Source organism: Macadamia integrifolia, chromosome 14 (genome assembly GCF_013358625.1).
Source record: "Macadamia integrifolia cultivar HAES 741 chromosome 14, SCU_Mint_v3, whole genome shotgun sequence".
Taxonomy (NCBI): domain Eukaryota; kingdom Viridiplantae; phylum Streptophyta; class Magnoliopsida; order Proteales; family Proteaceae; genus Macadamia; species Macadamia integrifolia.
In genome coordinates this window covers 4,288,948-4,302,245 of record NC_056570.1, presented here as the reverse complement: position 1 = coordinate 4,302,245, position 13,298 = coordinate 4,288,948, and the positions used below count along the sequence as shown (strand labels likewise).

General features: G+C 37.7%; 1 protein-coding gene across 1 annotated transcript; it reads right to left on the bottom strand.

Annotated features, from left to right (window-relative positions):
* Nucleotides 1–409: 409 nt before the first annotated feature.
* On the bottom strand, nt 410–11,871 carry LOC122061621 (ABC transporter C family member 10-like). The gene is made up of 13 exons (XM_042625010.1): nt 11,610–11,871; nt 11,207–11,288; nt 8,965–11,044; nt 7,892–8,212; nt 7,724–7,810; nt 6,217–6,804; nt 5,971–6,135; nt 5,077–5,371; nt 2,820–3,034; nt 2,413–2,718; nt 1,704–1,767; nt 1,391–1,630; nt 410–691 (listed from the first exon to the last, which is right to left on the bottom strand). The coding sequence occupies exons 3-13, from the start codon at nt 11,017–11,019 to the stop codon at nt 579–581; spliced, it is 4,449 nt and encodes a 1,482-aa protein (XP_042480944.1). The 5' UTR covers nt 11,020–11,044; nt 11,207–11,288; nt 11,610–11,871; the 3' UTR covers nt 410–578.
* Between the last annotated feature and the right edge of the window lie 1,427 nt (nt 11,872–13,298).

Sequence of the window (13,298 nt, the reverse complement as noted above, 5' to 3'; positions counted from 1 at the left end):
TTTTTTTTAAACTGGATCAAACTATGTCAAAATAAATCGATTAGATTTTGATTTCAAAAGCTACACTTATCACTTTGGCATCCATTTTGGACCAGGAGCAACATGACTAAACAGCCATCTCTTGCACACAAAAAATAAATAAATAATAAAAAATTGGGCAAAGACATAAATTCATGGGAACCCTCCCACATTCCCCCTCCCCCCCACCTCCCACCCCCACCCCCCACCCAATCCTACTCTGCATGTGGAGCCCATCAGCCCATGTGGATAATACCATTTTCAAGACAACCATTAGTGTGGTGTAGATTCCTCCAGTCGTAGAGAGCCCTCTCCCTAAAATCATCATTGGTTTTCCTTATTATGTATTTTTTTTTCTCAATTAATTTCTTGCCAACCAAACACACTCATCTAGAGTTGGGAACGACCTGACTTTTTGAATCAATAGGAGAATCTCATTACAGCATGATACATTTCAAAGAAAAAATATACAAACGTAAAGCCTTTGGGACTCTTCCTCCCACTGGGGCCTGGGCCCAGAATTCCCTCCTTAAATTTCTTCTTGAACTGTCTTTCATTACCTAATGTTGATTTGCTGAGTGGAAATGTGACCAGTATTCCTTGACAAGCTGACCAAACAACGATCCTTCTCTCTTCATCAATGTAGTTGGTTCATCATACTCTACTATTTTTCCTGAAAAAGAGAAAATAGAAGGTTCACAACATTCAACCAAAGAAAGCGTACCCAGTGCAGGAAGCCTCCTGCCACTACAGGTATGGGGAGGTTCATAATGTACACAGCCTTACCCCCCGTTTGCATAGAGGCTGTTTCCCGACTTGAACCCACGACCACTAAGTCACTATGGAGCAACCTTACCATTGCACCTAATTAACTCTTGGTAATTAACAGTCAACCAAGAACTTGATAATTAACTCCTTTTTTATTTTAATTTTAGTGGAGAAATAAAGTTCATTCTTTCATAGGTAATTTATTTTCATAAAACTGGACAACTCAAAAGGAGTATTTTTTTTTTTTTTCGTATAAACTGGTTAATATTGAAGGATCCCCTTTCTCTCTCTTAAGAGGGGAGGGTGGGATCAGCATAAACATGGGAATAATCCTTGCACTTCTAGACCACCAGCTTGCTAGTTTGAGTTGGTACTACAAGTTGTGGAACCCCTCTAGCATAGAATAAGCTTTCAGCCAGAAAAATTATCCGAAGGAACTGGCTTGAAGATCTAATGATGGTGGCTGCCAGAAGAAGGAAGAAATAATAATACCTTCTCTAATAGGATAGCCAGTATCCGTTCAAGAATTTCAAAAAGCATTCCTACCCTATGGTAGGGACTCTTCTATGTTGGTCATTACATAGGCTGAAGGTTGAAAACTTACCGTCGGTCATGGTGAGCACCTTTGTGCAGTCCATTACAGTTGGTATTCTGTGGGCCACTGTAATAACAGTGCAATCTGCAAATTCCGTCCTAATGATTTTCTGGAGTATCGAGTCTGTTGCAGTGTCTATTGATGCAGTAGCTTCGTCAAGCACCAATATCCGGCTTCTTCTTAACAGAACTCGGCCCAAACAGAATAACTGCCGCTGTCCCATGCTCCAGTTTGATCCATCTTCTATTACTGTAATTTTAGGTGGTCATGAACGATTCATAGCTGATAGAGAAGAAATAAAGAAATAAAAGTATCTTCTTACCTAAAGCATCCAGACCCTTTTCCTTCTCTTGTACAGACTCTTGAAGCTGGCATTTTCGAAGGACCTTTCAAAAATGCATGAACATAGAAGCAATTAGCTATAGCAAGTTGAACGGAAACTGGTACTGATGATGAGACCAAATCCATTTTCAAATAACTACTCGTTCTGCCTAACATGGAATTTGTTTCCAAAGCTTACTTCATGGTCACATCAAACCTCTGAATTGGACAAATTCTGTAGTTATTTTAATGGATTAACCTTTTACCATAATGAAGAGGAACTTTATCTTAAAAGTTTGACATTTCTATCAAGTTTATGTACTATGTTCAAGAGTTCATTGGTCTCGCAACTTCTTTGTTGAGATATTCATTCGCATAGCTGGTTTCCAGACCAGGTCCAGTTTTGTAAACGTGCAAATGGGAGGTCCAAGCCATAGAGGATTAACAAGCATTCAATTTGAGAACTACTTCATTAAGTGGTCTCACAGGTTTTATCACAGTCAATACTGCGAATTAGAGTTTTGAATACTTCACTGTTGGAACCGCAGCTCCTGCTGTCTAGTATTGGGGAAAGTAATGATGTAAGCAATTTTATCGTATTGTTAATAGAATTCCCGGAGCCACAGTGGGTGAACATTAGCAAAATTCTGCTTGGTAGTTTCACAAGCTAATATAACTCAAAAGCAACAACAAATTAACAGCTGTCATACCTCCCATATTTCCTTGTCAGTATATTGTGATAACGGATCCAAATTGTATCTTAATGTCCCATTGAAAAGAGTAGGATCTTGAGGTATGATCCCAATACGTGATCGTAGATCATGAAGCCCTATCATGGAGATGTCAAGGTTGTCTATGATGATCTTTCCGTCTGCTGGCTCCACAAGGCGAAACAGAGAACCAATCAAAGTCGTTTTCCCACTACCAGTGCGGCCAACAATACCAATCTTATGTCCTCCTTCAAATGTACAGCTGACCCCAGAAAGAACAAGTGGAGTATCGGGCCTATATCTGATCTGCTTGATTACAGTTTCTGGAGTATATTAATATATTATTTTCATAAACAATTATTCTGAAATCACACTCATATTCGGACATGTTCTAATAGATAAGTTACCTTCAAATCATGGATCTCCACTTTTCCCACAGATGGCCAACTTGGTGGGGGCTGGTTCTCTTCAATGACTTCAGGGGCTTCACTGGGTATATGCATGTACTGGTTAAGCCTCTCAACAGAAATGATGTAATTTGCAAGTGTACACTGGTTCTGAATAGAGTTAATGAGGGATATGTTCAAAGAAAGACCATAAGATAGTGCCATTCCAACAAAACCTGCCATCAAAAGATTAGTAACCAAAAAGTCCAGTTAGTGATTTCATATGCAAGAACCTGTAGTAAGTCATATAAGTGTTTTCAAACATTACATAAAGAGTTCTTCTCTTGCCTAAAAGTTGATTTATCATCCCACCAATCTACAGAATAAGTCTTACAAGCATGGCTTCTTAATATTCAAATAAATGCATAAGGTAAATGAGATTCATAAGGGGGGAAAAAAGAAATACATAATGAAGACCAGAAAATAAAATTTAATTGCAAGATAATATATATGCTACCTGAAGTTTTTATCCCTAAGAAACAGAAATAATTAATGGAATCTACCCCTAACAACAGATACAGAACCCCAACCCAAAGGTAGGATCACAGGTTATTAAAAGAATCAGAATTAGAGAGTGCTGATATCTCACAATCTACCAGACAGATGTGGTTGAAATTTAGGTTGGTAGGTCTTTTATCAGTATCAATCAATCCAAATTTTCAGTGATAATCCAACGGTGAGGTTGTAAACCGTAGGGTAGTTTCAGAAATAGCAACAACTAGTTCCTAAAATCTAGGAACTTTGCTATCACTCAATCAGTGGCTCGGATGGGCACCAAAGCCTGGTCGAACCACCCTTTCAGGACAGATATAAACTCCTCCTAATCTCTGTTAAAATCTAAGGGTCAGATGTCTAGATGATGGTCACAATTGGCAGCTAAAAACCCACCCAAAAAAAGGGTGCCAACAGCTGTGAAAACAGCAAATTTGAAACTAACTTGCTCCTTATCTCCTCCAATATCCAGGGATATAAAACCTTAATAAACCAACAGCAAATAAGACAGGAAGACAACACAGCAGAGCAGTACTTACTTGTCACCACAGTGAAGAAGAAGAAGAGGACAGAGGGAAGGGAAAAATATCAGAATTCCCACCTGATCAATCTTGGAATCTCACTGAGGTTGTTGCTGTCTCTCACAGCTCCATTAAAGCAAAAGCCAGTTTCTTATTCATCAAAAATCTTTTTTTTCTCTTTTTTTTTTTTGGGGGGGTGGGGTGGGTGAAGGGAAGAATCTCAAACTCTATGTAAAAAAGTTATCCAACTAGAAAAAAAAAAAAAAAAACTCTCCAACGATGATGGGAGTGTCCTAAAGCTACAAGTAACTTATGTAGTTGATAACTATTACAAATTAATAAGATAGAGTTATATTCTAATGGAATTCTATAACAACTGAATAATTAAAAGATAACAAACAAATATAAAACTAGAGATGCCCCATGATTCTCGTTTGAGTGACCAGAAAACACCCAGACAAAGGTCAGTTGAACCGTAAGGTTCCAAAAAGGGGAACCGTAGGCTATTTTGGTGGCCCGGCTCCCTTATCCTTCAACTATAGGTTTGTTGATACCCATCTGCATCAATAATATTGTTAAATATTGATACTATGATAAGTACTCAAACTTTTACTTTGTTGTGCAAATGATCCTCGAGATTTCATGGTGCAAGGAATGTGCATGAAATTAAACTAAGTTACAAAGTTCTAATTTCACTCCCCCTGCAGCCCCCCCCTCAAAAAAAAAAAAAAATCATATTCTAATAAGCAAAAGAGAAAAGTATGAAGTGGGAATCTGAATAAATTATTTAACCCCAACTTAACAAACTGTTTCAAAGGGGGGCCAATAGGTGATTATTTTGTTTCTCTTCAGAGTCGTAATTAATTAAATATTTTTCTTCAGAGTAGGGAGGTTAAATCATTTTTTTTTTTTTTTCTAAATAATGGAGAACATGTTAATTTTTCCTAAAATGAATTTGAACAGTGAATGTGTAAAGAGTTAAAGACCTATATTCCGTGCTTTCATACTAAGACAATATTTCGAATTCAGGTATCTAGTTGAGATATGAAGACTAATGAGGAATAGGGAAACAACCTTAACTGCTGAAGCAAGGTAATAATAGGCACTCACCCGTGGCTAGACAATTGGATTGTTGTCCTTGTTTTTTTCAATAAATTTTTTATTGATAAAAAATAACAATAATAATAATAACAATAGGTACTCACCCGAGCCAAAAGTTCTTGGAGGAAGCAAAACCATAGCAAGTGCTGAGGAGGAAAGAACAGTGGCACTCAAAAGTTCTAAACGTTGGATTAACCATTCATTTGCTGCAAAATTGTGGAAGAATGGGCTAGCATTTCTATCAATGACATCGAAATTCTTTGCAAGAAATCGCCCCTCATCCTCAAATGCTCTGATTGTCATGACTCCAGCAGTGGATTCTGCTAGATGGTTTGCTACAAAAGACTTGGTGGTCCCATTGATCCGCATTAACTCCTTTGCAGAAGCTAAGTAGTATTTCTGTTGGTTAAAACCAAAATCCAGAAGAGTTGGTTTCTGAGAAGGGTTAATTGAATTCAAAAAAGACTAATCAAAACTACAGAAACAAGAACAGGAAGAAGGAATCCTTGTAATTTCTCTTCTTTTATTTTATCTAGTTTTATATATGGATGCATCTTCAATCCATGGTGCATTTGTGTGACTATGTCTTTGACTGTGCAGGGCTGAGGGGACCATTCCGCAGGCCCCATAAAGGAAAAACAATTGGGATTGATCTAACCATAAGAACATTATCATCACATCTATGTAGTTTTCTTTACCATTCATTCTGATCATCATCCAAGAGAATACAGTAAATCAGGTAGCTTTGAATTTTGAGCATTTGAATGAGGTTATGGTTGTCTCCACAAGACCATTTTTGTTGTCTTGTTCATTAGATGCTTGATAAGAAGTTTCTGCAAATTTTGAAATTCAGAAGACATCCATAATTTATGTCATGACCTACTATTATAAATCCTCGTCACTATGTCATAGGAAATGGAGAGTGCATTATGAGATCCTGGAATTTGATAAAGATAATTCCGCTTACAACAATACCTTGAATTTTATTATGGTAATACCTGCAAGCGTAGTGCCACATAAATCACTGGTATGGAGACAAATAGAACTTGCCAAGTTACAACAGCCAATGTTCCAAGACTTGCAAAAGCATTTGTGGTAGACCCAACAGTGGAAATTAAACTGAACGGTACATCAAGGTCTACAATACTCAAATCAGAAGAGACCTGCACAAGAAAACAATATAAGTTTGCAAAATTTTATTTAGGCATACTTCATTGTGTAAGTTCTATGATGGAGAAGCTCACTCGACTCAAAATCCTTCCCAGTGGAGTTGAGTCATAAAAAGACATCGGCGCGTGGAAAAGAGAGTTCAATAACTGAGAAAATATGGACTTCGATGACTGGATGGACAAAACAACAATGAAAAATGATCTAAAGAGCAAAAAGAATGTTGAACCACATCCAATCACCAAGTAGACTACGATCAGCAACAACTTGCCAACATGAGGATTTTGAACATTAGCAGCCATCCAAGAGTTCTGAGATACTTGCCCAACAGCAAATATGACATGACCGAGACTTGCAATTGTGAAATACAATAAGCCTTTATTCTGACTAAGATATTGTATATAAGGATTAGGCCCTGTATCTCCAGTTTCTCTTTCTTCTTGTTTAATCAACTGATCTCTTGGTGTTGCTTTGAACTGTTTTTCAGTGTAAGTCGTCTTAATATCTCTGGAAGTAATTTTACCCCTCTGTAGAGAAGTAATCTCGGCTAGCCTTCCAGAACCCGCAGTATCCTTGTGTGCATTGACGAGATCCTGAAATTCTTGAGTAGAGGCTAATAATTGGTAATAAGGAGCACCATGTAAGATTTCCCCATCAGACATTAACTGCCAAGAAATTGAACTTCATCAAAATAATTGCACAGAATTATAGATAAGCTTTCAAAATATTTGTGTGGAGGCTATAAGAGCTCTCCTTCTTATTCTTTTATAGAATATCAATCTTTGTTAAGTAGCTATCTCTATTCACGTAGGGTCAATGACTACTACAAAGTCCACTTAAAGTTGCATGCATGCATTAAGAGACCAATTTTTCAAACTAGGTTGGCAAAGTATGCTATTTTCCCCTTTACATGCTTCAATTTTTCATTTTTTAATTTCTTTTAAGAGTTTATGGAACAAACTGGCCAGGTACATGTAGCCACTAGTTTTCTTAAATATACGGGTGAGCAGGGGATTTGATGATTTCTATAAACAGACATTAGGTTTGGTCAAACCATTTTATAATTTAGTTTTTAATAAAAACTAGATAGGAATAATCTTGGCAAAGTCTACTCAGTCTTTGGCCTTGACCCATTGCTTCAACCAAGGTTTTAATCTCAGGATCAATCTCGAGATCGGTCAAGGCCAATAACAAGCTGGATCACCCTCGATCGGATGGTATCGGACAACTTTACCCTTGCTTTTCAATAAAAACCATTTTTATTACCGTTTACCCTTATGCCTTACTAATGGATCAGTACCAGATCAGTCAGTATCAGGGATCGGTCAGGGCCAATACCGATCCGATCCGAGTTTTAGTAACATGGTTTCAATGGGTAACCCAATCCTTTATTACTGACATTATCAGGCTATAAGCAGATACTCTTTTTCAGTAATAAGAAACCCCTCCAACCCCTCCCCCCCCCCCCCCCCCCCGGGGGGCCCAAACAAAAAGTCATCTTAGAGTAAGATCCTTTTGGCAACACGAGAAAAAGATGATCCAGAAACTGATAAGTACTGAAATGGAAATGGATTACTAACTTACCAAAACAGAATCAAATGCAGGAAGGAAATCAACTTGGTGGGTTACAAGTAAGACTGCCTTCCCTAATAAAGCTCCCATCACATATTCCTGCCACCAAAATTTTAGACAATCGATATTAGACGGTAGCCAAATACGCATTTATTGCATGCAGGTAATAGTTGTGTTTACATTAAATAGGCTCATAGCAGTATGTGCATCAACGGCACTAAATGGATCATCCAAAAGATAAATATCAGCATCCTGATACAGTGCACGTGCGAGTTGAATGCGTTGCTTCTGACCACCGCTTAAATTAACTCCTCTTTCTCCTATTTCAGTCAGATCACCGAAGGGTAGCATCTCAAGGTCCTTTACCAATGAACATTTCTCAAGCACTTCTTGATATCTCTGCTTATACATGGCAGAACCAAACAGAATATTCTCTTGTATTGTTCCTGTTTGGATCCATGCCACCTGAGAAACGTAGGCAATCTTTCCATAAACTTGAATCTGTAAGTGCACAAGAAGAAAAGTTATAGATCAACAGTGATTTCTGACATAATTCGCTTCCGAACATAATCAAGAACTTTAGGTCATTTGGAATAGATATCGCAGAGATGACCACTTCTGACATAACAAATAAAATGAGATGAAAATTTCTACTACAGATTTCATTGACCATTATATAGCTCCTAACAGTGAAAAGATGTCCTATGATGTATTTGGATATGGTATTTATCTTGGCTATGCCCCCAACATAACAAACAGAGCATACACAAATATGGAATCAGAAAACCATATAAAGATTTGGGTATGTTTTTTTACATGAAAAAACATGTATGAACATTATCTTCACAATTTTTTTTCTTCTGTATATTAATGACACTCAACAATCTCTGAAGAATGATGACAGGTTTAATTTCTCGTAAGGAACCGGATGTCCTGCATGAATTTGAAATTTTTATAGGCAGATTCATGCCAATAACCGGCTAGGAATCGGGGTCAATCTGATAACTAATATAACATCACAAAAGTATGTGCTCTCTAATGTTTAATAAGAGAAGTCTTCGAGAAAGTACAAAACACTGGAGTCCCAACTGACACCAAGAATATGACGCTAAGATTTTGACTTTATGTATCAGAAACTACACCAAGTTGTATCGCAAGGTAACAAATAATCATAAATATGTTCTTACAGAATTGAAAATTTTATTTCTCAACTACAAATAAAATAATAATGGCGGTAGATGACAAGAACTTACAGTTCCCCCTATAAGTGGAACTTCTCCCAGAACTGCTGCTAAAAGGGTTGATTTTCCTGAGCCAACCTCTCCACAGATAGCCACTTTTTCACCCGGTTTAACCACTAAATTTATGTTTCTTAACGTGAGCTTAGATGGATTCTCTTCCCATGAAATATTGGCTGACTTGATAGAAAGAGAGTGCCTGGACTCCTCAGCTTCATACTTTTGCCTAATATTTTCATTTTGCAACTCAGGTGCCTCAAGAAACTTGACAATTCTTTCAAGAGAAACCTTTGCTTGAATGACCACTCCAATAACATCAGGGACTGCTCTAACAGGATTCTGAAGAAGACGTATAGTTGCTATAAAGGTGAAAACATTACTAGCATCAAGAGGAATACCAAGGAAGTAACATGCCCCAAAAGTAGCTGCTGAGACCAATACTGGGGATGACCAAGACAGAATTATGTTGTACGCTTTTCTCATCTGTACTGCTGACAACCATACATATTCCTCAGCCCTAAGTCTTTCTATAACATCCTTGAAACTGTTCTCCCATGCATACAGCTTCAACACCTTCATGTTCACAAGAGCCTCAGAACAAGCATTCAGCCTTTCATCTTGCGCTGCCATGAGCTTAGTCTGGAATCTGTTCTGTAGTTTGGCCAGGGGAGAATTGCACAGGACAGTGAGTACTATTACAACTAGGGCTGCAAATGTTGCAAGCCCTACAGCACGGAATAGAATCACCAATGCAATGCAAAGCTGGAGGCCTGTTGTCCACGTTTGATGAAACCAGTAAGGAAATTCACCAACTCTATAAGCATCTACAGTGACATAGTTCATTATATTACCAGCTGAATGTGTCATCTTAGCAGCATTTGAGAGTCTAAGTTGTTTTCGATAAATAGCTGCTGAGAGAACAGACCTGACTTGGAGACCGATTATTCTACTGCGGAAGTACCAATGCCTTTGTGACAACGATTCTATGCATTTTGAAATGAATAGAGAGATGACTAATACATAACCCTCATATTTGAAGACTTCTTTTCCTTCAGCAACCTGAACAAAGGCATTAAGAAGTAGAGGACCAGCAGACAGTGTGATTATCTTAAGCAATGCAAAGATCCCAGAAATTAGAAGATCTTTCCAGTGGCAGAAGATTATTGTCCACAAAATTGATGGTGGTGTAGACGAATTGGACTGTTTGTGCCTGTTTAGTTGTTCCATGAAGTGGGTGTAACAGGTTTCTACTCTGTCTAATTCACATAAGCGGGGTATATCTTCCTCTTCAAGGGTTTTCTCCTTACCTTTCCTCACTAAGGGGTTTAACCACCAAAATAACATTTTACTGATAAATCCAGCTTCAGCATAAGGATTCACATTGCTATCCAAATTAGTTTTACCACTGCCATTGGCTTGTCCATTCAAAGGTGCATAGAGGGCAGCGCTGCCAATAGCATCATCGGTTTCTTTATATTTGTATACCTTGTAAGTGCAAAACAGCAATAGAATTGCTCCTGGCAACAATAAAATATCCAAAACAATGCTAACCGATGTCTGTTTCCCCGCACTTACAGCCAAAAGAGAAGAAAAACACAGAATTCCTGCATACAAGGAGGCAGTAACGGAACAAAGCCTCAAAAAGGCTTTGGTAAGTTGTTTTCCACAAAGGCTAACGATGAAAGAAAGTAGGAACCATGTAAAGCCTTGAAATAACGGCACCAGCCACTGATGTAGAGGTAGAATGGTCTGCCCTTTTCTCAAGTTCTCTACCAGTGAACAGATCCCATAAATAAAGTAAACCATACCTAAACCGCCATTAAAAATTGAAGAGAATATCTGAGAAGGCAAAATGCCATGGACCCAGGATGGTGTTTGAAGCAATGCTGGTGATGGTTTGTGAATGGAGTTGAGTAACAACATGAACAGGAGAAGGATATTGAAGCCAATGGCCAAGGCATTGTTGATGCACGAAAAAGGATAAGTAAAGAACATAAAAACAGAACCACACTGTTTTCCACCCTTGTATGAGCAATCCCCACAGAAAACAGTGAAGAGATCATCCATCATGTTGTATCTATTTGCTCTCTAAACTCTGCATTAACATAGAAGGAAAGGTCAGGAATAGAAATCTTCTCCTCTTTTCCCCCCTTAGTAAATGTTTTTATTCATCAAAAGAAAAAGAAAAAAAAAAAATCTCTAAAGCTGACAACTTGTGAAGTTATGGGAAATAAAGATTTTGTAACTCATTACACACCTCTATTGGACTAAAGATGGTATATATTTTCTTATTGTTCCTTGAGTAATGGTGCTTCATAAAAGTTTCCTTGCCGATGTTCCTGTTTAAGAGCTCGACTAATGTCAGTACAAGTACAGGGTCTCAGAAATCATAGCTGAAATAACATTCACATTAGAAATAACCACTCTCCAAGTGGGTTCTCAGTAGTCCTAATAAATAGTTCAACACATCCATAAACCCTTATATCCGATATCCCCGTTGATGATCTAAGTCGTTTGAAACTGGAAGTTGCTCATTTTAAATCCCTTATTTTGTAATTTTAATCAATAAACACAATTTTTCTGTACCCAGAAATCTCTCTAACTGAAAATGTAAAAAACAGAACATGAATTATAGATAAGAGTAAAGAAAGAAACTATACAGATGATCGAAAGAAGCGTCTCTGAACAAGTATAGTGTTTGAGAGACAGCAGGGAAGATCGGAAACGCATTCTCCTTCCTAGAAAACCAAACCCAGCCATTAAGCCAAGTGGGTTCTACTTGGTATATAGTTAAGCGACTGTTGTAATCGGATATCGTCATTGCTCACGTAGCCCAAGAACGACAAGTAGACCAGATTATCTGGAGACTCTAATCGTCCCTTCTTGTCCCTTCCTCATCAACATCGTCATTATCACAATCACCAGGGAGAAAAATGAAAGAGATTCGATTTCCACAATTCACAATGTCACAGAGAGAGAGAGAGAGAGAGAGAGGTCCAACCAGTACAGCTGCGTGGTCCATGACTAATATCTTTCACGTGGTAGATCGAATAGGGTTCAAATTTCATATAAAAAATAGTGATTATTTACAAAATGTGTTGGCCATAGGTGTTTCTGACATTAAAATAACTTTGAAGATAGATTTTCCTGTTGAAAAACAAATGGATGTCCAAAAATACATGGAAAATGTATCAATACATAAAAGAAAGGGCTACTCGGTGCACAAGGTTCGGTTAGAGGGAGCGAGAATTACATAGTTTTACCCTGAGAATGTTGGGAGGCTATTTTGACCTTTAACGACTAGGTAAAAATATGAGTATATATATAAATGATGAAACTTTGTTTTTACAAAATTACGTATAATTAATCTAAACCATATATTCAACCATTAGAATTATCAAATCTTCATTCCATGTGCTTAATTTATACAATGAAAACTTTCATGGGTGGAGTGGTGGGCTACTCCACTCATTAATATTTGGGACAAGGGTTTTCTATATTTTTTTTCTTTTTTTCCTTTTCTACGTGGAGGGAATCTCATATGCCACATGATTCGTGACAATGAAAATGGTTTCATACATGATTCCATATGATCAATGAAAAGGAGACATCATTACGAACCTACATGGTCAAAATGTGAGAAAGCATGAGAAAACATCCCCTCACTACGTATGTGGGGATCTTTTTCCCCTACTATTTAATAGGGTCCTACATGTTTCACACCTTTACCCCCACCCCCACCTCCACCTCCACCTCCACCTCCACCTCCACCTCTTTTAAATCTTTTTCACTTCAATGATTAAAAAAAAAAAAGATTTACTTCAATGATTAAAAAAAAAAAAAAGCGTTCTTTGTGGAGGAGTGCATTCTCCACCAATGCCTCCCATAATCTGTCTCTCTCATCTGCCTATATAGGTCATTTCAAATGGAGGAGAAGAGAGATAAATTATGATGGAGGATGCGCTGCCCCACAATAAACTTTATCCCTAAAAAGATAGGAAGAAATAACACTATATCTTAACATATAATTATGCTTAGACAGAGTCGGTACGAAAAGACTACACTAAAGATTCTTGTATGCACCCTCTCATTGGGTGCACCCATTGGTGTATACTTGCGCCAAAAGGTACTGCCCTTTTCCCAAAAAAATAATAATAATGAGGTAATAGATTGCACCTAAGGTATAGAGCGGTAACGGTATCTATACCATATGTGTATGTTTGGGATGGGGAACATCACTGGTAAAACTAAGCAATCACTATTGTTATTATTATTATTATTTTTACTAAAGTACCATCATCAAAATAAAAATAGAGAAAAATGTCTTTGAGCCTTCAAGTGCCCCTCGT